This window comes from Orcinus orca, chromosome 3 (genome assembly GCF_937001465.1).
Source record: "Orcinus orca chromosome 3, mOrcOrc1.1, whole genome shotgun sequence".
Taxonomy (NCBI): domain Eukaryota; kingdom Metazoa; phylum Chordata; class Mammalia; order Artiodactyla; family Delphinidae; genus Orcinus; species Orcinus orca.
The window spans coordinates 76,686,026-76,711,208 of record NC_064561.1 but is presented as its reverse complement, the minus strand read 5'-3'; the positions used below and the strand labels follow the sequence as shown (position 1 = coordinate 76,711,208).

General features: G+C 36.2%; 1 protein-coding gene across 2 annotated transcripts in view; it reads left to right on the top strand.

The window, feature by feature from the left end:
• The window catches only part of CDC42SE2 (CDC42 small effector 2), a 79,399-nt gene that overhangs the window by 14,829 nt on the left and 39,387 nt on the right, over positions 1 to 25,183 (top strand). Inside the window, exons 1-2 of one of the 2 annotated variants that reach the window (XM_049707283.1) lie at positions 7,259 to 7,400; positions 15,893 to 16,235. In XM_049707283.1, the coding sequence (XP_049563240.1) occupies positions 16,182 to 16,235 (54 nt within the window). In that variant the 5' untranslated portion in view covers positions 7,259 to 7,400; positions 15,893 to 16,181. Of the gene's footprint in view, positions 1 to 7,258; positions 7,401 to 15,892; positions 16,236 to 25,183 lie in introns of those variants that run through there. The other variant, XM_049707282.1, reaches the window with a different exon arrangement.

Here is a 25,183-nt window from a genome sequence, read left to right as displayed (position 1 = left end):
ATTGAAAACCCAATGTGTGATACAGCACAAAAATACTAACTTTTTGGTGAATTCCTCATATGTTCAGTTGCATTCTATTTGCTTTCATTGCCACATATGCAGGCATTCTGGTGATTCACTTTTCCTCTTAAATAGAGCTTAGTCTTCTCATTGAACCTTGAGCAACCTACAGTTATCATCTATATAACTAAGATTTTTGTTTGTTTGTTTGTTTTTGCGGTACGTGGGCCTCTCACTGCGGTGGCCTCTCCCGTTGCGGAGCCCAGGCTCCCGACGCGCAGGCTCAGCGGCCATGGCTCACGGGCGCAGCCACTCCGTGGCATGTGGGATCTTCCCGGACCGGGGCACGAACCCGTGTCCCCTGCATCGGCAGGCGGACTCTCAACCACTGCGCCACCAGGGAAGCCCCTGAGATTTTTTTTTATCTTATCTGATTCCATCAGGGGCTGAAACATACGGGAATAGTAAGATTTCTACATCAAGACCTTAGTGAATATGCCCCAACTGTGGACTACTTGGATACCTAGCTCTCCTTGTCAGAGTCCTGGGACTTAACTGAATGAAATCCGAAAGTGAATTACCTCTTGAAGTAGAAGGTGACCCTGCATTTTGGTGCTTATTACATATTTATATTTAGCCTAGTTAGTGAGTAATAATTTTTTTAAAGCATTCAGTTTTGTTTGAACCACTCTCTCGATCATTGTCATATTCACAAGGGCTAGTACATAGGGATTGCTCAACAATATCTGTCAAATACATGCATGTGTACAATTGACCCTTGAACATCATGGGTTTGAACAGCTTGGGTCCACTTATATGTGGATATTTTTTCCCAGTAAATATGTCCTACACGATCCATGGTTGACTGAAACTGTAAATGTGGAACTATGTATACAGAGGGCTGACTCTAAGGTTATACCTGGATATTCTACCATAGGAAGGGTCTCAACCCCCTAACCCGCTGCACTGTTCAGTGGTCAGCTGTATATAATACATGTATCCATGTATGGTGAAATCCTGCATTCAGATATATGCTGAAGTTTGTTTCTGTTACCCAGTTAAGAGGTGGCATCAGAAAGGATTATTGATTTCCTGATTTAATTTGAGGAAAGAAATACCAAAAAGGAAGCTAAATGTATGTGTACTTTTTAATTTCCTAACTGATACACTGCACTTAAAGTTTAATATAGCAATAGAAGACTCTTTTTCAATAGCTAAGACACAAGTATTATATATTTTCTTTGTGTTGTGTTGTCCCCAAGTTGAACTTATTTGACTGTTACCTTTGAGATTAGCATACTATAAGATAAGCTATTTTAAAACATTCCTATATTGATGTTTACATGTAAATTGTTAACACTTTTTATAGAAATACATTAAATTTCATTCTGGAGCTGGAAGATAAAAGATGATAGAGAAGTATTTTTTCCTTACATTATTTTCTCTAAGCAACCAAAAAAGCTATTTAAACCACCAACTGGAATCCCACGTAGATATATTTTTAACTTTTTCTTCAACAGTTGTCACAGCACTAACTGGTCCATAGTCAAGTCTGTGAATGCTTTCAAGGCCTTTCAAGTCTTTTTTATATAATCTGGATACTCTGTATTGGTTCATTTAAATTCTAAGTCAATTTTTAAAATTTTAGTTAAAAATGCATCTTATTCTTTAAAAGTTTATGTGTGGGCTAAGCAAGGAGAATTGCAGATTTATTTAAATAAGTTTTTCAGGATATTTTGAAGATCATTTAAAATATGAAACTACCTTATTTTATTCTATTTTTTAATTTTTTAATAGATCTTTGTTGGAGTATAATTACTTCACGATACCATGTTAGTTTCTGTTGCACAACAAAGCGAATCAGCCATATGCATACATACGTCCCCATATCCCCTCCCTCTTGAGCCTCCCACCCCTCCTCCCTATCCCACCCCTCTAAGTCATCGCAAAGCACTGAACCGATCTCCCTTTGCTATGCCGCTGCTTCCCACCAGCCAACTATTTTACATTCAGTAGTGTATATATGTCGGATGTTACTCTCGCTTCTCCCCAGCTTCGCCCTCCCACCCCATTTCATCAAGTCCATTCTCTATGTCTACCTCTTTATCTCTGTCCTGCAGGTAGGTTCGTCAGTACCATTTGTTTTCGTTTGTTTTTTTTACATTCCATATATATGCATTAGCATACGGTATTTTTTTTTCTTTTACTGACTTACTTCACTCTGTATGACAGACTCTAGGTCCGTCTACCTCACTACAAATAACTCAGTTTCGTTTCTTATTATGGCTGAGTAATATTCCATTGTATATATGTGCCACATCTTCTTTATCCATTCATCTGTCGATGGACATTTAGGTTAGTTCCATGTCCTGGCTATTGTAAATAGTGCTGCAGTGAACATTGTAGTGCATGTCTCCTTTTGAATTACGGTTTGCTCAGGGTATATGCCCAGTAGTGGGATTGCTGGGTCATATGGTAGTTCTATTTTTAGTTTTTTAAGGAACCTCCATACTGTTTTCCATAGTGGTTGTATCAATTTACATTCCCACCAGCAGTGCTGGAGGGTTCCCTTTTCGCCACTCGCTCTCTAGCATTTATTGTTTCTAGCTTTTTTGATAATGGCCATTCTGAGTGGTGTGAGGGGATACCTCATTGTGGTTTTGATTTGCATTTAGTGATATTGAGCATCTTTTCATGTGCCTCTTGGCCATCTGTATGTCTTCCTTGGTGAAATGTCTATTTAGGTCTTCTGCCCATTTTTTAACTGGATTGTTTGTTTTTTTGATATTGAGCTCCATGAGCTGTTTGTATATTTTAGAGATTAATCCTTTGTCTGTTGTTTCATTTGCAAGTATTTTTTTCCCATTCTGAGGCTTGTCTTTTTGTCTTGTTTATGGTTTCCTTTGCTGTCAAAAGCTTTAAAGTTTAAGTCCCATTTGTTTATTTTTGTTTTTATTTCTGTTACTCTAGGAGGTGGGTCAAAAAAGAGCTTGCTGTGGTTTATGTCAAGGAGTGCTTTTCCTATGTTTTCCTCTAAAAGTTTTATAGTGTCTGGTCTTACATTTAAGTCTTTAATCCATTTGGAGTTTACTTTTGTGTATGGTGTTAGGGAGTGTTATAATTTCATTCTTTCACATATAGCTGTCCAGTTTTCCCAGCAGCACTTATTGAAGAGGCTGTCTTTCTCCATTGTATGTTCTTGCCTCCTTTGTCGCACATTAGGTGCCCGTATGTGTGTGGGTTTATCTCTCTGCATTGTATCCTGAACCATTGATTTATATTTCTTTTTTTGTGCCAGTACAATACTGTCTTGATTACTGTAGCTTTGTGGTATAATAGTTTGAAGTCAGGGAGGCTGATTCCTCCAACTCCATTTTTCTTTCTCAAGATTGTTTTGGCTATTCAGAGTCTTTTGTGTTTCCATATGAGTTGTAAGATATTTTGTTCTAATTCTGTGAAGAATGCCACTGGTAGTTTGATAGGGATTGCATCGTATCTCTAGATTGCTTTAGGTAGTATAGTCATTTTCACAATATTGATTCTTCCAATCCAAGAACATGGTATGTTTCTCCATCTGTTTGTGTTATCTTTGATTTCTTTCATCAGTGTTTATAGTTTTCTGAGTACAAGTTTTTCACCTCCTTAGGCAGGTTTATTCCTAGGTATTTTATTCTTTTAGTTGCAGTGGTAAGTGGGAGTGTTTCCTTAATATCTCTTTCTGATTTTTCATTGTTGGTGTATAGGAATGCCAGAGATTTCAGTGTATTAATTTTGTATCCTGAAACCTTACCAAATTCATTGATTAGTTCTAGTAGTTTTCTGGTGGCATCTTTAGGATAGTATCATGTCATTGGCAAATAGTGACAGTTTTACTTCTTCTTTTCCAATTTGTATTCCTTTTATTTCTTTTTATTCTCTGCTGTGGCTAGGACTTCCAAAACCATGTTGAATAAGAGTGGCGAGAGTGGACATCCTTGTCTTGTTCCTGACCCTACTGGAAATGCTTTCAGTTTTTCACCATTGAGTGTGCCCATTTTCTGGAGAGTTTTTATCATAAATGGATTTTGAATTTTATCAAAAGCTTTTCCTGCATCTATTGAGATGATCATATGATTTTTATTCCTTAATTTGTTAATGTTGTGTATCACATTGATTGATTTGTGTATATGTATATTGAAGAATCGTTGCATCCCTCGGGTAAATCCCACTTGATCATGGTGTATGACCCTTTTAATGTGTTGTTAGATTCTGTTTGCTAGTATTTTGTTCAGGATTTTTGCTTCTGTGTTCAGCAGTGATATTGGTCTATAATTTTCTTTTTTGTGATATCTTTTTCTAGTTTTGGTATCAGGGTGATGGTGGCTTTGTAGAATGAATTTGGGAGTGTTTCTCCCTCTGCAGATTTTTGGAAGAGTTGAGAAGGATTGGTGTTAGCTCTTTTCTAAATGTTTTATAGAATTCACCTGTGAAGCCAACTGGTCTTGGACTGTTGTTTGTTGGAAGATTTTTTTTTTTCCACACACACTGTATTTTATTTTTACAAGAGATAAATAAAATGACACCAAGCATTGTAAATGGCTGACCACAACAAAAGCAACAATGATCGCAATTACCAAACACGGAACACACTCATACTATGTCATAATATTGACATTCAGTCCAATAATCCTCTACTGTAACAGGTCCTTTACTTTGCAGTGAAAATTGATTTGTATATTTTTGCCTCTGAGTCCTTGTGGGGGTTTTTGTTTTTTTATTCAAAGAGAAAGTCACCGAGATTATAATCATCCTCATCAGTTGACTGAGTCCCATGTAATTAATTTTTTTTCATCTTGATCTTTTGTTAACACTTTTATGAATTAATCAGTTTTCCATTAGAGTTCTGAAAATGCTTATTCGTTCAGTTCAGCAGTATAGTCAGTTACCAGAAACCTGTACTTGTCAGAGTCTTTTCCATGAATTCCTTGAAGATGGAACCCTTTTACAGGAACATTTTTGCAAAAACATCACAGTACACCCAGAACTGTCTGTAAATGACAAATGACTTAAAAATGACCACGGTTAAAGATTTGATGAAAGTTCATAATAATGCAGTTGACAAGGAAATTTAGTTATTTCTGAGATATACATTTTAAAGTAATGACTAGAATTATGACTTAGAACATTATACCAGAACATGTAAGATTTTTAGAAATTTCCTGTAATGTCTGAAACATTTATATTAACATATTTCCATACAAATAACCTAAAGAAAGTTTAGTATTAGTTGTTTTTTTTTGTTTTTTTATACTGCAGGTTCTTATTAGTCATCAGTTTTATACACATCAGTGTATACATGTCAATCCCAGTCGCCCAATTCACACCACCATCTCCACCCCACCGTGGTTTTCCCCCTTGGTGTCCATACGTTTGTTCTCTACATCTGTGTCTCAACTTCTGCCCCGCAAACCGGTTCATCTGTACCATTTTTCTAGGTTCCACATACATGCGTTAATATACGATATTTTATTTTCTTTTTCTGACTTACTTCACTCTGTATGACAGTCTCTGGATCCATCCACGTCTCAACAAATGACTCAATTTTGTTCCTTTTTATGACTGAGTAATCTTCCATTGTATATATGTACCACAACTTCTTTATCCATTCGTGTGTCGATGGGCATTTAGGTTGCTTCCATGATCTGGCTATTGTAAATACTGCTGCAATGAACGTGGGGGTGCATGTGTCTTTTTGAATTACGGTTTTCTCTGGGTATATGCCCAGTAGTGGGATTGCTAGATCATATGGTAATTCTATTTTTAGTTTTTTAAGGAACCTCCATAGTGGCTGTAACAATTTACATATCCACCAACAGTGCATGAGGGTTGCCTTTCCTCCACAGCCTCTCCAGCATTTGTTGTTTGTCGATTTTCTGATGATGCCCATTCTAACTGGTGTGAGGTGATACCTCATTGTACTTTTGACTTGCATTTCTCTAATAATTAGTGAGGTTGAGCAGCTTTTCATGTGGTTCTTGGCCATCTGTATGTCTTCTTTGGAGAAATGTCTATTTAGGTCTTCTGCCCAATTTTGGATTGGGTTGTTTGTTTCTTTCATATTGACCTGGATGGGCTGTTTATATATGTTGGAGATTAATCCTTTGTCCGTTGATTCCTTTGCAAATATTTTCTCCCATTCTGAGGGTTGTCTTTTCGTCTTGTTTATGGTTTCCTTTGCTGTACAAAAGCTTTGAAGTTTCATTAGTTCCCATTTGTTTATTTTTGTTTTTATTTCCATTACTCTAGGAGGTGGATCAAAAAAGATCTTGCTGTGATTTATGTAAGAGTGTTCTTCCAGTGTTTTCCTCTAAGAGTTTTATAGTGTCTGGTCTTACATTTAAGTCCCTAATCCATTTTGAGTTTATTTTTGTGTATGGTTTTAGCGAGTGTTCTAATTTCATCCTTTTACATGTAGCTGTGTCCAGTTTTCCCAGCGCCACTTATTGAAGAGACTGTCTTTTCTCCATTGTATATCTTTGCATCCTTTGTCATAGATTAGTTGACCATAGGTGCGTGGGTTTATCTCTGGGCTTTCTATATTGTTCCATTGATCTATGTTTCTGTTTTTGTGCCAGTATCATATTGTCTTGATTACTGTAGCTCTGTAGTATAGTCTGAAGTCAGGGAGTCTGATTCCTCCAGCTCCGTTTTCTTCCCTCAAGACTGCATTGGTATTCAGGGTCTTTTGTGTATCCATACAAATTTTAAGATTTTTTGTTCTAGTTCTGTAAAAAAATGCCATTGGTAATTTGATAGGGATTGCATTGAATCTGTAGATCGCTTTGGGTAGTATAGTCATTTCCACAATATTGAGTCTTCCAATCCAAGAACATGGTATACCTCTCCATCTGTTGGTATCATCTTTAATTTCTTTCATCAGTGTCTTATAGTTTTCTGCATACAGGTCTTTTGTTTCCCTAGGTAGCTTTATTCCTAGGTATTTTATTCTTTTGTTTCAGTGGTAAATGGGAGTGTTTCCATAATTTCTCTTTCTGATTTTTCATCATTAGTGTATAGAAATGCAGGAGACTTCTGTGCATTAATTTTGTATCCTGCAACTTTACCAAATTCATTGATTAGCTCTAGTAGTTTTCTGGTGGCATTTTTAGGATTCTCTGTGTATAGTATCATTTCATGTGCAAACAGTGACAGTTTTACTTCTTCTTTTCCAGTTTGTATTCCTTTTATTTCTTTTTCTTCTCTGATTGCCGTGGCTAGGACTTCCAAAACTATGTTGAATAATAATGGTGAGAGTGGACATCCTTGTCTTGTTCCTGATCTGAGAGGAAAGATTTCAGTTTTTCACCATTGAGGACGATGTTTGCTGTGGGTTTGTCGTATATGGCCTTTATTATGTTGAGGTAGGTTCCCTCGGGATAGGTCTGATTTGCCATTTTCAATAGCTTTTTATTATGTATCGATTTTAAAAAATCTTTGTGCTTGTATTAATTTTTGAATAACAGTAAAGACTTGTTTACATATAAGAAAACATTTTACAGTATGGTTTTATTCACAGAACTGCAGGTAGTGGGATAGACTTTGAGTATGTGTTGCTTGGTAAACATTGCATGGTGGTGCCACCCGCCGAGAAAGGTAACGCAGACACAGATATGTGAATTTAGTGTTAAAAATAATGTGTTTAAATGAACAAGGAGACCACATGAGATGTTCATTAGCAGGTGGGTGTAAATATCTACCTAGACGCGGGAGAAAAGTTCAGAGTATTAAGATAGCTTTCAATCCGTGAACTAATAAATTGAGAATCTATTGTGTGTCACAAAATTGTTATTTCTAACTCTACATAGCTAACAAAGGGTTTAAGGAGAGTGGATGAAGACATGGAAAAGGGAGAAAGAAAAAGGGAGAGAGAGAAACTGGAAAAAAGAAAGGAAAGTAGCAGGAAAGGAAAAGGAGGATTTATTGTTAAAGAGAGGAAGCATGGTATTCAGTCTCATACAGGGGGGAGAAGTGTGGGCATTAGAGAAGGGGACAGTAGTTTTCTCATGTTATTACTTTGCTCTGTGTTGCAAACTCTTTCAGGTTTGAGCCAGTATAAGAATCTCTCCCCCTACATATGTATATATTTGGCATTAAGTACTTGAGTTTTTAATTAAGGCGAAAAGGAAGATGTTAGAAAGAAAAAGCCTGAAAATGTTATCTAACTATACCCATAAAATATTAATGTCCAAGTTAATTTATAAAGTAAACCTAAATGAAACTATGTGGGATGATAGGTTTATAATCCTGGGATAAGTAAAAGAGACCCCCCCCCGTCCATGATGAAAATTTGTCCAAAGTAAGATAAACCACCTAATCTGTGATGGAAATTGATGTTTGACTACATAAGTCTTTAAAGCTTTCATATGGGAAGTTCCCTGGCAGTCTAGTGTTTAGGACTTGGCGCTTTCACTGCCGTAGCCCCAGGTTCCATCCCTGGTCGGGGAACTGAGATCCCGCAAGCCGCAGCACAGCCAAAAAAAAGAAAAGCTTTCATATGAAAGCTGTAAACAAAGTTAAAAAACAAAAACGATGGAACAAAACACATAGAAAACCTGTACACTTAGAACTACAGACTATTGGATGTGCCATGTTAATGGGTTAGATACTCTATTGTTAAATTGAAATCTCCAAATAATTGTCAAAATAAATGCAATCCTAATCAGATTCGGAGGAGGCTTTTTTTTGTAGAAACTGACAAATTGATTCTCAAATGCATATGGAAATGCAAAGCATCTAGACAATCCAAAGTAACCTTGGAAAAGAATAATTTGGAAGACTTATCACTACCTGACTTCAAGTCTTAGTATAAAAGTATAGCAGTCAAGGGACTTCCCTGGTGGTCCAGTGGTTAAGAATCTGCCTTCCAGTGTAGGAGACGCGGGTTTGATCCCTTGTCTGGGAACTAAGATCCCACATGCTGTGCGGGGCAGCTAAGCCCGCACGCCGCAACTACTGAACCTGCACGCTCTGGAGCCCGTGCGCCACAACTAGAGAGAAGCCTGCATGCCACAACGAAGAGCCCATGCACCCCAATGAAAGATCCCGCATGCTGCAACGAAGATCCCCGCATGCCACAACTAAGACCCAACACAGCCAAAAAAAAAAACTAGTAATAATAAAAAAAGTATATCAGTCAAGACAGTCTGGTTCTAGTATAGGCATAAACCAGTGTAATAATCAACCCAGAAATGGACACAAACCTACAGTTACATGATTTTCAGTGAAAAGTGCCAAATCAAGTCAATAGGCAAAGAGATATCCTTCAGCAGATGAGCTGGAACAATGGGCTATATCCATGTAAAAAAGGAATCTTTGACCTTTACTTTATACCACCAGAAATAACTAAAAATTGATATAGACTGAAAAGTAAAAACTAAAATTTTAGAAGAAAAAATAATACAAGGAAAGCTATGTTTGGGGGATATGCAGAAATTTCTTAGAACACAAAACACAAATCATAGAAGATGAAATAGATAAACTAGATTTTGTTAAATTAAAAAACTTAAACTCTTTGAAAGATGCTGTTTTTTTAAATATTTATTTACTTGGCTGTGTCGGGTCTAGTTGCTGCATGAAGGATCTTCGTTGAGGCATGTGGGATCTTTTGTTCCAGTGCACAGGCATCTTTCTAGTTGTGGCACGCAGGTTTTCTCTCTAGTTGTGACGCGCAGGCTCCAGGGCGTGTGGGCTCTGTAGTTTGTGGGCTCTGTAGTTGTAGTGCGTGGGCTTAGTTGCCCGGTGGCATGTGGGGTCTTAGTTCCCTGACCAGGGATCGAACCCACATCCCCTTCATTGACAGGCGGATTCTCTACCACTGGACCACCAGGGAAGTCCTGAAAGGTGCTATTTTTTTTTAAAAATGGAAAGACAAAGACCAGGAAAAAATCTTCACAATACACTTATCAGACAAAGGGCTTGATCTAGAATATGTAAAGAACACAACTGAATAAGGCAACTAAATTAAAAAATGGGCAAAAGATCTGAATATACCTAACCAAAGAAGATAATATGAATGGCTAGCAAGCACATGAAAAGACTAAATACCATTAGATATCAGGAAAGTACAAATTAAAACCACAGCAAGGTGTAGTACTTTATACCCACTAGAATGACTAAAAATAACAAGATTGACGATACAAAGTGTTGGTAGGATGTTGAACAACTGGAACTCTCATACTTTGCTGCTACAAATGCAAAATGGTACAACTGATTTGGAAAACTGGTACACAGTTTCTTATAAAGTTAAAATTATACTTAAAATATGACTCAGCAATTCTCTTTCTAAATATTTACTCAGGAGAAATGAAAATTTCTGTTTATATGGATATTTGTATACACTAATTCATAGCAGCATTATTTTTAACAGCCAAAAACTGGAAATACTAAATATGAAGTTAAATTGTGCTGTGTCTACACAATGGAAATCTATGTGAATTAGCTAATAGAAGCATCATGGTAAATCTCAAAAACGTGCTGAATTAAAAAAGCCAGATATTAAAGAAAGTACCATGTGATTACATTAATACGAAACTGTGGGAAAGACTAACCTATAAGCAGTCATTCTAAGAAAAAAAAACTAACCCTCTTATTTTTGGTAGTTACATGCACCCCTGTCTGTGCCTTTTATAACTGAGTTCAGGGAACAGTGGCTTGACTGAACTTTGATTAGCCACAGAAAAGTAGGTCTGTGATAAGTATGTAGTTTGAAAGCTCTTTTCAGAATGGGTTGGTTTTTGTATTTTTGTTTTTTCTTTCCCAATAGGGTCTTGTACCACAAGTCAATATCAAAGAATGATTTTAACTAGGTTGGGACAGATTTAGTGCTGGTACAGCTATAAATAAGCTTTACTGAGAATTCAGACTTGGTCATTGATTAGTAATTTTTGCATTTCTGGTGGAAATCTCTTTGGCATCTGGTAGAACTTCAGACCTCATCACCCCTTTTGCCACTCAAACCTCCCAAATTTTACCAGTTCCTTCAAAGTTTCTAGCAAAGTGTGTTCATTTTTACTTGACATTGTATTTTGCATTTCCATCACTCTATTACAAACAACTTGAAATTGTTAGTATTTGCTTCTTTTACTTATGTATTATTTAAATTGTTATTATTTAAAGATATAATATATAAAAAATTGCATAGACCATAAATGTACTATTTAATACAAAATTATAAAGCAAGTACCTGTGTAACTACCACTTAAGTCAAGAGGTAGAATATTGTCAGTGTTCCAGGAGCTCTTATGCATCTCTTCCTAATTCTTAATTCCTGCCCTCAGCCCTAACCACTTTCCTGACTTCTGTTATAATTTTCTTGCTTTACTTTTATACTTCTATATGCATCTCTAAACAAAATAGTTTAGTTGAACTTGTTTTTGAAATTCATATAAAGGAAATCATTCCATGTATATTGTTTTGTGCCTTCTTTCCCTCAATAACATGGTACTGAGAATTGTCCAGTGTGTTGGATGAAACTACCATTCATTTTCATTTTGTATAGTGTTCTTTTGTACGAATGGAGCACCATTCATTTCTTTTCAGTTTAAAATGCTATCTGTTTATTCTTTTTTTTAATATATATTTATTTATTTGGTTGTGCCGGGTCTTAGTTCGGGCATGTGTGTTCCTTAGTTGTGGCCTGCGAACTCTTAGTTGCAACATGCATGTGGGATCTAGTTCCCTGACCAGGGAACCCCTGCATTGGGAGTGCGGAGTCTTAACCACTGCACCACCAGGGAAGTCCCTATTCGATTATTCTTTTTTTAAAAAAAATTTTTAATGGAAGTATGGTTGATTTATAATGTTGTGTTAATTTCTGCTGTATAGCAAAGTGACTCAGTTACAGATATATACATTCTTTTTCATATTCTTTTCCATTATGACTTATCATAGGATATTGAATATAGTTTTCTGTGCTGTACATTAGGACCTTGTTGTTTATCCATTCTATATGTAATAGTTTGCATCTACTAACCCCAAACTCCCAGTTCATCCCTCTCCCACCCCCCACCCCCTTGGCAACCACAGTCTATTCTCTATGTCCATGATTCTGTTTCTGTTTCATAGGTAAGTTCATTTGTGTCATATGTTAGATTCCACATATAAATGATATCATATGGTATTTGTCTTGTTCTTTCTTTTTTTTTTTTTTTAAATCTATTTATTTATGGCTGTGTTGGGTCTTCGTTTCTGTGCAAGGGCTTTCTCTAGTTGCGGCGAGCGGGGGCCACTCTTCATCGCGGTGTGCGGACCTCTCACTGTTGTGGCCTTCTCTTGTTGCGGAGCACAGGCTCCAGACGCGCAGGCTCAGCGGCCATGGCTCACGGGCCCAGCCGCTCCGCGGCATGTGGGATATTCCCAGACCAGGGCTCGAACCTATGTCCCCTGCGTTGGCAGGCAGATTCTCAACCACTGCGCCACCAGGGAAGCCCCTGTCTTGCTCTTTCTGACTTCACTTAGTATAATAATCTTTAATTGCATCCATGTTGTTGCAGATGGCATTATTTTGTTCTTTTTTATGGCTGAGTAGTATTCCATTGTATGTATATACCACATCTACTTTATCCATTCATTTGTTGATGGACATTTAGGTTGTTTCCAAGTGTTGGCTATTGTAAATAGTGCTGCTGTGAACATAGGGGTGCATGTATCTTTTTGAATTATAGTTTTGTCTGGGTATATGCCCAGGAGTGGGATTGCTGGATCATATGGTAATTGTATTTTTAGTTTTCTGAGGACCCTCCATACTGTTTTCCATAGCGGCTGTACCAGTTTACATTCCCACCCACAGTATAGGAGGGTTCCCTTTTCTCCACACCCTCTCCAGCATTTGTTCTTTGTAAACTTTTTAGTTCTTTGTAGACCATTCTGACCGGTGTGAGGTGGTATCTCATTGTAGTTTTGATTTGCATTTCTCTAATAATGAGCGATGTTGAGCATCTTTTCATGTGCTTATTGACCACCTGTATTTCTTCTTTGGAGAAATGTCTCTTTAGGTCTTCTGCCCTTTTTTCAATTGGGTTGTTTGATTTTTTTTTCGTTGTATGAACTGTTTGTATATTTTGGCAGTTAAGCCCTTGTGGGTTGCAGTGTTTGCAAATATTTTCTCCCATTCCGTAGATTGTCTCTCAGTTCATTTAAAAAAATTTTTATTCTTTTTTTTTTTTTTTTTGAATAGACTTTTAGGCTGTTTCCTAAAAATTTACAGCTATTACAAATTAATTATTTTTACTACTTCATTCTGCTATTAGCTATTTTAATATTGATAACAAATAAAAGAGCATCTTGTATCAGTATAGCTCTTTATGATATATGCAGTGCCCTTATGTACATCGTAATTTAGCCCTCATTTCAGACCTGTGACATTGGCAGTGAAGCATTCCATTTTTTATAGCTAATGATAGAGCTTGTCACTTGCCCAAGTTAACATTGCTAAAAATTAGTGTAGTACTAACAACTGCCACACATCTCTTATATCAAAGTCTAAATTCTAAACATCTGATTCTGTTTCACACAAACTGAGCATGCTCAGTACCTCAACTGAGTTAAAGTATTCCACATTAAAAAAAAAAGGGAATAAATTGTTTGTCTTAAAAGGTATGCCTCATTGCCTTGTTTTTCAAATCATGGCTTTATTGTTGTTTCTTTGGAAGTTGACCTAAACAATTTTATTAATTTGTGGGTACGATGTTGGGACATAAATTTTTCATATTGTCAGCAGCGAAACTGTTCCTACAAGTATAAAGCTTATATCTGCAGCATTTGTAGGTGTGGAAAGTGAGGAGGTGGGGAGGGGATGGAGGAGGTTATATTTTTGACCAGAGAATACTACTACACTTTTTTACTCATGCCAATCTCTTTAAAAGTCAAGAGACTGAACTTTTAATGCAGGAAATCTCTGCCAGTCACTAAGTGGCCTGACAGTTCACTGAAGCTTTTCTAAAATCTTAAGTCTAATGAAATTATGAGTTCGTGAAATACTCTCTGGTGCTGTAGCCCAGTTTGACCCTTCATTTATGTGTGGAATGTGCTGAGCTGTGTTTAGAGCCAAGTTTAGTTGTTGATGTTGTTGCAAAGTGACTCTTCTTTTGTTATCTTAAGATTTTTTTTTAAAGTAAGGTTTTCAAAATGGACATGATTTAAGCAACTTTGAGCTCAAGAAGTGAAAGTACCTGTTAATATATTTATTATTAGTGGTAATGTTGAAATTTTTTGTGACAGATTCACTACTTCTCTACAAGGTGTTTATGTATAAATGTGTTTTAAGTATATATACATTTGAAAAAGATTCTAAAAAGGAATTTTGTTTAGAAAAGCAAGAAAATGGAAAAAGTGTATTGGTATGATATTCCAAGGCATGTTTGAAACATTTTTAGATTTATATGTTTACTTAACAAATAAAAACCTGTGGAGTTGCAAACATCCCCTTGGTTTGAAAATGTATTTCATCATATCTGTTATCTAGGTCATTATTCTTAAGTATCCTTTCTGTCTAATCTCCAAAAATAGAAGCACAAATTATTGTACTTTTAACAGTCATTCTTCAACTAAATATTAAGAAAGAGGAAATATTGTGAATGTCATTTTCAAAGTAGTACATGGGAATGGGAAAATGTATATTTTGAAATTTGCAAAATAAGGAACAGCTTTACTCTAAATAGGAAGGAAATCTGAATTTGCTAAAATGTTGATTGTAAATTCGGAAGTCATCTATTACTTTTAAGTGTTAAACAAAAGGAATGTATACTCAGTTAAAAATAGAAGAAAATAAAACACCGTGCAATGTAAAATTAGTATTTGAAGGTGGTTTCTGGCAAAGGTAAATTACAAATAAAAAGGAAATTGTGTAGTTCTATATGTAGATGAGAAAATATGATGATGGAATAAATCAAACAATAGATTTTAAAACCTCAGATTTCAAATCCAGTAGATTTGAAACAGTAATTCATGTTTGTATGTGCTACATCAGCAGTGATGAGCATAAGGAATTTTCAGTTTCAAACAAAGGCATATTTGTTTTCATAAAATTGGTTAAAAGAGATTTCACAATGATATTTTAATGGCCATGGTCTTTGATTCAGGGAGGAATTAAGCTTGTTAAGTAAATAGCCCTGAAATAATATTCATGATGTTGTGAATTTAACCCTTTGCTCTTACATTCTCGCTAAGGAAGTAAATGAAACATACAATTCTTTTGAGCTTATAAACCTTCATAGTATTTACCCACTTTATTGGACAGAGCCAGTTGCAAGACTGCTACTTCTTTGTTTAGGAGTTTGGGTGACATAAGGAATGTTCACCTCTCCTTGAAAATAAGCATTCCAGGTTCTGAATTTTACTGTGGCAAGAATGTACATTTTCTTCCTTCTTATCTTTCTCTTTGAACATATGTTTAGATCTTAACATGTCATTGTCCTCTAGTATGTTGGAGGACATGTCCTCTGGACTGTGTAGAATCAGGGTCCTAAATTCATGCCTTATTACCCATATTTGTGACATTGAACATATATGCATTAATCTTCATTGAAGATCTTCTATGCAAATATAAAAATAACTGTCATTTATGTCTTACAAGATTTAGAGTCATGGCTTTGGGGAAAGCGTTTACAGTCATAGAATGCTCTATGAAGGCAAGGATTACTCTCTCGTTTCAACTGCTATATTCCTAATACCTGACACTGAAAAAGTACTCAAATATTTTTTTATTGAATGAATATCAGTTTATTAAAATCTTGATTTTTTTTCAATGTTTACTTTTTGGGGAAATAGTCTTAATTTTATCACAGATTTAAGAAATAAAAGCTTCTAAGAGTAAGATAAGTAAAGTAACTTCTTTTCTTTTCTTCTTTTTTTCTAGACTACCTGTTAAGGTCCTGAGTCAAGACAACAATTTTTATACCTTTCCTGTGGTTCAGAAACAAGTCCCTGTAGAATCAAAAGCAAAGAAAGGAAACAATCTGACCTTTTGTTTGTTAGATTGACTATATAAGATACTTGACTTCCAGGAACAAAAACACAGAGAAGTAATAAAGTTATTATTTTGGCATCTTTGGACATCTATCATATTGAGAAGCCTGCTTTGTGAAGCTTCCTGAATTGAGATTTGGAAACTTCATTGGTGCTCATTTATAACTTGGACTGTAAGCATGAGTGAATTCTGGTTGTGTTTCAACTGCTGTATTGCAGAACAGCCTCAACCTGTAAGTATGAAGTAATACATGTACAGATTGGGTGGGGTGCTTATTAAACTAATGCTGGTTCTCAAGTTGAGAATTAGGACCCCAGCAGTGATTGCAGGGCAGTTCTAAGGCCTGTCAGTGGAATTCTGAACATCTGGTTAAAGAAAGGAGAAAAAAAAAAAGTAAATGTGTTTTGAGTAAATGCCATGTGTGAGGAACTGTGCTAGACCATTGTATATGATTGAGAAGGTTATGCTCTTCTACCAAGTAGACCAGCTTCTGGAGGAGCCATGAGAGGAAAGGGAGACAATCTGAGATAGAACAGCCAAGTCGGCTTTGGAAATCAGTGGTGGAAGATGTCATAGCTAGGTTGCCTCACATCCTTCTTGATTTTCCTCACAGCAGCTCTCTGAGGAAGATACCATTATCCTTATTTTTCAGTTGAAATAGGTTCAGTTTTTTGCGCAAAGTCATGTGGATAGTAAGTAGTCTTGGCTGACTTCTTCTTGGTACCTGCCCCACTTTTATCCCTTCTAACCTGTGCACATTTTATTACCTCTACGGAAATTCTGCCATCCACGTCCAATTTTCTCTTCATCCTTTAAGATGCCTAGATCTAATGTCAACGCTATGAAATCTTTGCCAGCTTTCCCCTGACTTAAATAATACCTCGTGTATTTCCACCAGCTCTTTTAGTTCATTTTTCTATGGTAGGATGGAACTTCTTGCATAGTAACTTAACTGTTCTATAGTGTTTCCCACCATGTCAGCTGTTTACAGGACTGTAGTGAATTCTTTACCTACTTACTGTTGTGCATTGGCATGCTGGTGGACTTTTTTCCCCCCAGCTTTATTGAGTTATAATTGGTATACCAAAAAATTGCACATAATTAATGTATACAAACTGGTGAGTTTGGACATACATATACACTCATTGCCATCACCACAATTAAGGTAATAATCTTCTAAGGTATCCTCAAAAACAATGCATATTGATTTACAACCTCCCCCTTTTCTAGTCATATTACATACTTTCCCCATATAGTGTTTCCCCACATGGTACTGATGTTTTGTAATGCTCTTTGTCTCTGAAATGTGTTATTTTAATTAGACACCTATGCCCAGTTGTCATGTATTAATACTCTGGTATTTCCACAGTGAGCCAGGTACTGATGAAATAACAGAGAGCAAAACAGACAGTTTCTGCTTCGTGGCTCTCATTCTAGTGGAGGAGATACTTAGTGAATAAATAGGTGTCTGTGATACCAGGTGATGGTAACTGCTCTAAGGAAAAAGAAAGTAGAAAAAAGAGGAGGAGAAATGGGGATATTAAGAGTGTACAGGAAACGCCTCTCTGATGAAGTGATATTTAAGCTAAGTTTAAGGCAGTAAGGCACATGCTTATGTAGAAGGACTTGCGAGTACAAGAGTTCTGGAAGTGCAAGGGTTGTATGTGTACGAGGAATGTCAAAGAGGGCAGAGTGGCTGTGAGCCAGGGCTGCAGTGGTGGGAAATGAGGTCAGAGATAGTTAAGGGCCGGGTCATGTATGGCCTTCCAGGCTGGGGAAAGACTGATCTTTACACTTTGTGAAATAGGAAATCATTGAATGGTTTTGTTCTTTCAAGTGAAGAACATATCCTTTTCCCAGTAGTTTGAATGTTTAATGTTACTGTATGCCCAGATGGAGAGTTAGCACTGCCTGACCAGACTGCATCCTGTAGGCCAGTGAGTTACCTTCTCCTTCCTGTACTCCCAGCCAGTGAGTCCTCCTCAGCAGTCTGCAATCATGTGTATAGTGTGTTCTGCAATAAGATTCATTTCCTACAGTGACTTTTCTTCATTTTTGTTGTTGTTCTGATGTGCAGTTCTAATCCATAATAGTAGGGGTGTGTGTCTTTAAGTGATGATGTGGTAACTGCCATATAAAAAAAAAACAAAGGAAGGGCACTGTGCTCCATATTTTAGAGAGTCTAAGGTTTCTTCGAGGGAAATGGGTGAAGAATTGGAAGGGGATGGAATGGGTCAGTAGACAGGGGTTGCTAGAAAACCTTAGACCTTAGACATGAAAAGCATGAAAGCTGTTACTGCAGCCTGAGAGTATGAACCAACAGTTCTATGAAAGGTGGCTAGAGGAAACTCTAGGTGAAGGCATTCTATAATTTCAGGGGATTTATGTCAAACAAGAGTGTTTGCTCAAGTGTGGTGCATTTCCACCAGTACTATGCGATAAGGACCTCAGATGGCATAGATTCATGTAGAACTTCCTTTTTTAGGAATCACATTTCCAGACACCCTAAATGAGGTATGAGTATGATAGATACGTTGTCATTTTTCCTTTTTCTGGAAACGTAAATGTGCATGCTCTTGATTTGTTTAATTACACAGAAAATCACATTATGTAACCACAATCATCTCAAAACATTTAGTAGATGAATTTATGTAATAGAAATGGAAAATTACACTTATCAGTGGAGAAATGAAAAATATCCCTACTTTGTAGAAAGGCAGTGTAGAGGACTGATTCAAATGTCTTAACTGTATTGCTAAACCTAGAAATTACCAAGATTATCTTATTCACTGGAACTGCCTGTCCTGCCTCAGGAGTGGCTACTGGATTTCTTCATAGAGACAATAAGCTGCTTATACCTGAGGAGAAAGTTTCAATTTGTATACATGAGCTTGAAGACAAACTAGAAAGGCTCTTGGCATAAGGATTTTGGTGTTCCTACCCTGTTTTGTGCTGATAGCACAGTCGAGAAGTGCTGGTAAGTTAGTGTCCATAGCATTCCGGATGAGTTCAAGCTGGGAGAGGGGGTGAGATGGTAGTAGAAAGCCATTTATCTTCAGAAACTAGAATGCTTTTGTAAGTTTGTAAATGTCAGAGAGGAAATGGTTTTCTTTAATGCTTTTATTAAATTGATCTTTATTCAGTTTAGATTGGAGTTTTTTAATATATACGTCAAAGTAAAACAAGCTATTTCTTAGCAAGCCATGTGGTGGCTGCCATTTATAGTTATTTAAAAAGTGACATCAGCAAAAATAATAATTCAAAAGTAGACAGTTGTATACTGAACCTCATACACTCAGCTTCAACAATATCAGTTCTTATCTGATGTTGTTCGTCTCAGTGCATCTACTTTGCTCTTTTCTGTATTATTTTGAAGCCAAATTCCAAGCATTATTTCACTTTATACATAAATATGGCAGTATTTATCTCTAAGAGATGATTCATATTTAACATAACCACAATACCATTATCATACCAAAAAAGTACTTTAAAAGTTTGTTTTATATATAAATATATATATAATAAATAGTTATGAAACATAATATGAAGCACATATTACCCAAGTTAAGACATGGAGCATTGCCAACACCCCAGAAGCCCCCTAGTGTTCTTTTCATTTACATCCCTGCTCCAACACCTGGAGGAGCCACTGCCCTGCTGCTTTTTTTATGGTGATCACTTCCTTGTTGTGTTTTATGATTTTACCATTTGTATATGCCCTGAGCAGTATAGGTTAATTTACCTGTTTTAACTTTGAGTGGAGTTCCAGTGGATATAATTGTGTTTTCTTCTTTAATTCAATGCTAAATTTATAAGATTAATCCGTATTGAGGCAGGTAACTGAACTTCATTTCCACTTTTCTTGAACGTTTTGTTGTATGACTACACCATGTACATCCATATAGTCCTTTTGAAATTCTGAGTTGTTCACAGTATGGAACTGTTACGAATGATGCTCTTTCGTGCCTTTGTGTATGTGTTGCCCGGTGAACACGTGCTTGAGGTTCTCTAGGGTATATACCTAGGAGTGAAATTATTGGTTCTGAAGTCTAAGGACATTAGTTAGCTTTTACCATGCAAGACAACATTGTTTTAAATTTGGTGTTATCAATTTGTGTTCCTACCAGCATGATGTTTTCCGACTCATTTTTTATCAGTCCGAGAGGAAATGTTTAACCCTTGCATTATCTTGCATTTTAATTTAATGAGAGTGAAAAGTAACCTGATTTTTTTAAACGTCTAGGTTGTGAGCTTCAGGACTGTACGCAGATCAGAGATTTCTTGAAATAAAATTCTCCAATTCAGCTCCTCCACACTTTTGTTCATCAGCTCATTCCGTTTGTATTATACCATAAGACGAGTTCTTTGAGAGTACAGAAAAACGCATTTAGATAAATTGAAGTCCATGAAGTTAAAGACATTATACTATAGCAGCTTTCATTCTTGTATTTAGTTTCAAGTATGATGAAGCATTAATCTAATTCAGTGCTTTTTGTTTACTCTGTTTCTAGTAACTATTACAGAAATAAATGCTTTCAGAAGCCACCAGGCATCTATGTCATCCTATACACAAAATATTAGTAGAACTTAATTTAAGAAAAGATGAAAAGTAAAAATAGAAGGTCTAGTATTTTCCTCTCACATTGCAGCAGATCATTTTGAACACCCCCCAGGTGAGCATTTCCCACATTGGAGACCATTGAATACAGAACAAGTCAGAGCATGGAGCTCTAGAGTTGAGAAACAGGATTATCTTATCTTCACTGTGATAAAAATAATTACCACTGGAAAAAAAAGGGAAAGAAACGCAGGGAAAATTGTTTTTGATGAACAGGAAGAGAAAGAAACATTGTGGTCAAATAGTTTTTAAAAATATATATTTATATGGCAGATAAGTCCTAATTTTTTTCTATATGCTCATTAGAAAATACTATCTATATCTTCATAAAGAAAATGTTTTTTATTTATGAGGTCATGTTAAGTAGCCAGTGTGAGCTCCTATTAACTGACAGCTTACATGAATCCTGAAACATCTCTTAAAAGAGCTATTGTTTTCAAGTCATCTCACCTACCGCATCTGGGAGATTGTCATGTTTATTTAGAAAACACTTTCTTCATTTACATGTTCTGTTATTTGTGTAAATGATGTGAAAGTCTGCATCTTTTCATAAGGCATTGAATTCTTAAAATGGCTAAAATTAAGGTGCTTCTGAAATACCAATAGCATGAACCTTTGCATTGTTTTGTTTTACGATTCTTGGGTTTTATAAACATAGAAACAGCAAGGATACAGAGGATTAAGCCTTTATTTGTCCAGAGTTAGTGGTTTGGGTCCTGATTCTCACATGGCCTTGGTATATACAAATAGGAGGGAAAGTTAAGGATCTCAATTTTATTATTTTAAAAATCAAAAGGCAAAAGAAAGAAAGGAAATCAGTACCAGGCAGGTAAAGTCTAGTTAATAAACTATTCACGGTTGTAGAAGAATAAAATGTTTATGTAAACTTGATGTAATCTGTGATTAAAGGGCAGTTAGAATTTAGATAATATCTGGGGCCTAATACTATAATAGTATTTTAATAATTATGAAGTCAGTACTATATAGGACATTTTTAGAAGCACTTCAGAATCTGTTCATCTGTGATATAAACACATGATAAAAACCATTCTGTTCTTCCATCTTTCTCTGCCTTAAACATGCTTATAATGGGTAGAAAATATTACAGATCAATTTTGGTAGCTCGCATATGCAAGACAGCTTCTAAGAGCTCAGCTCTATCTCCTTTAAGTACTGAGTAAAGGTTGGTCTCTTATCATCTCTGTACATAGTAAAAATTCTTCTAATTTTTTAGATATTTCTAGTGCTCATGTTCCAATTACTTTTGTAGATTGACCTTTCTTTTAGTTCCTTGAAGAGCTACTTTTTATGCTTATACTCCTCTGTTTTAGCAGGTGAGACATCATTTGTTCTTTTTCGTTTTGGTTTGTCATTTGTTAGCTGTTTTCATTTGTGAATTGAAAATAATTTTCATACAATCATAAAATTATAGTCTTAAAGGCATCTAAGCAAACATCTAGTCAGATGCATCACTCACAGACAAATTTGGAAACTATTAAGTGAACTAGTAAACTAAGTTAAGCCTAGTGAGTTAATGGCAAAGCCTTGGCATTTTAAAACTAGTTTTCTCTAGTATGTGTTTCAATAAATTTTACCCAAATGGACATGTATAAACACATTGGATATGCAATTGAATTATAAGACTCTGCAAAAATACATCACTAGCTTTGATAAGTTATGGTGAAACCAGCAGTGTTTCAACATTTTAAAAGGTTCTTGGGAATTCCCTGGCGGTCCAGTGGTTAGAACTTGGCGCCTTCACTGCTCAGGGAACTAAGATCCTACAAGCTGTGAGGCACAGCCAAATTAAAAAAAAAAAAAAAATTCTTGCCAGTAAATGTTAATTATTATCTGCCATTTTTACAGATCTTAGTTTGAATGCTTTCATACATATTAACTTAATGATGCTTTCATACATATTAACTTAATGATATAAGTGCCTGCCATTCTAACACACACACACACACACACACACACACACACCCATCACTCTGTTTTTTGTGGTTTTGATTTTGTTTTATTTGTTCTTGGAGTGTCTACCTGAGTGTCTACCTGAGTAGCAGTTGGGTGATGTCCTCACTGGAGTCTTAACATGCACAAATCCTTCTGCATGTCTCCGTTATGCACATATGCATGGATTCAAAAATCATTAAGATACTGGAAATAGTATTAGCTGTCAGTCATGCATATAGGATAAACAGAATCTCCCATACATTAAATAAAGGAGTTACTAGATGTCATTTCTCACTGACCTTAAGAACAGATAAAGTATGTATAGCTGATTCACTTTGTTATAAAGCAGAAACTAGCACACCATTGTAAAGCAATTATACTCCAATAAAGATGTTAAAAAAAAAATAGCAGATATAGTTACTAAGAAACATAAGACAAGTGTGCTTTCAGTAGTGCTTAGCTGTCAGAAATTGATCTCATTTTTATGAGCCCCAAAGTTATGGGTAGTTATGAAAAACCAAACAAGTTTTTCCCTTTTTTCTACCCTCTTCATAGGAGATCTGGTTTTCTATGAGCTTAAGAGTTGTTCAAATAAGGGTTTGAATTGCAATCCCAATGCTTATTTACTGTGTGACCTTGAGCAGATAGGAATACTGTGTGACCTCTGCAAATAGGAATAATGACACCTATCTAATAGTCTTAAATATATTAAAGTAGATAATAAAGTATATTAAATAAGGTAATTTATGTTAAGCGCTTAGCATAGTGCCTGGCATGCAGTAAGCGCTCTTATGAATGTTTAGTTGACAAATTGCAGTTTCCTCTCATTTTATTTTATTTATTTATTTTTTGCGGTACGCGGGCCTCTCAGGGCTGTGGCCTCTTCCGCTGCGGAGCACAGGCTCCAGACGCTCAGGCTCAGTGGCCATGGCTCACGGGCCCAGCTGCTCCACGGCATGTGGGATCTTCCTGGACCGGGGCACAAACCCGTGTCCCCTGCATCGGCAGGCGGACTCCCAACCACTGCGCCACCAGGGAAGCCCTCCTCTCATTTTAAATAATGGTTGATTTTATTTTGTTTTGTTGTGTTTTAAATCTCTGTTGGTTATTTTCAAGCACATTCTATTTGAAATGAACTGGACCTTTAAAGCTTGAAAAATTGGTCTCTTACCAGAAGTATTTTGGTTTGGTTTGGTTTTCAATTACCAGGAAGAGAGATCCAGGTGTGTAACATAGAGAGGATGTTGGACTGAACACACACGTACAGTCTCCTCTCTCCTGAAACCCCACTTTGCATGACATTAAAGGAGTTTAAAAAACAAAAAGGGGTAAAACCCACAAAGGAAAAGAATGCAGACAAAACATAAGCATGGATGAAAGATAATAAAACACAGATGATAGATTTGGAATTTGCAGAACATAGCCACACCCAGTTGCCTGCACAGGGGGATACTGACCAGAAGCAAACCAGAGTCTTAACTGCCTTGCTCTTGGAAGGCCTGCAACTAGGCTTGAACTGCTCAGGCTGGCCTGCAGCAGATCGTTCTCTAGATAACTGACCGGCTCTGCAGAGACCTGGTGATTTCTGTGGTTGTGGGCTCCCCAAGGAAAAAGCCAGTTTCACCATCTTCTCACCTGTCCTTGAACCCACCATTCAACATGCCTGACCCATGTGTACTAAGCCTCATTTGGACGGTCGGTGATCATCAGGCATGAGGAAAGTTAAAAGAAATTAACCGAATGAAAGAACTCAGAGGAAATAGATGATACAGGGAATAGAAAAGAACTAAAATAAAGCAATAAAAACTGTGAATATTCCTCAGATGATTAGGATATTGGACCCATTAAATAAGAACAGTGTGCCTACACAGGAATGGGGACAGAAAGAAAAAATTGAGAAGAAATAGTGTTTGGAAATGATACAGCTGAGATAAAGAGGTCCAGTGGAAGGGCTGGAAGATAAAGAAATCTGTAAACAAAGTAAAACAAAGAAATAGAGAGTAAAAACAAAGTAAAACAAAGAGAGATGGAAAGTAGAAGGGAAAAGCTAAGAAAATTAGATGATCAATCCTGAAGGTTCAAAATCTGCCTAATTAGTTTCACAAAGTAGAAGAAAGGGGCATTGGAGGAGAATAAATTATCAAAGTGTTTGCCAAAAAGTTTGGGGGTTTTGTAACATCTTACAGAAAAACCCAAACAAACTTTTTGGACAACCCAATAATAATACAGGAACATTTCCCTGAACTAAAAAAAAAACAGTGTAAGTGTTTTGGTTGAAGGCCAGTTGAATGAAAAATACCCATTCCATTTAGTGACATTTCAGACTATATGGATTAGTTGTTTAGCTGTTTAACCAGTTGTACTGCAAGAAATTTGTGGATGGTATTGCAACAATTAATGTTAGTTTCATAGGAAGTTAAGCAAACAAAAAGCAATTCAACACAAACATAGTACAAGAAAAATTAATTGTAGAACATTGCTTGGCTTGATTGTGAACAATATTTACAAAAAGTTAATATAAGCATTTGATTTTTCTCTTTCTATTTTATGTATTAAGTGTTTGGGGGAATTACATAACTTTTTTTGAAACACAGAGGTATTTATTTTAG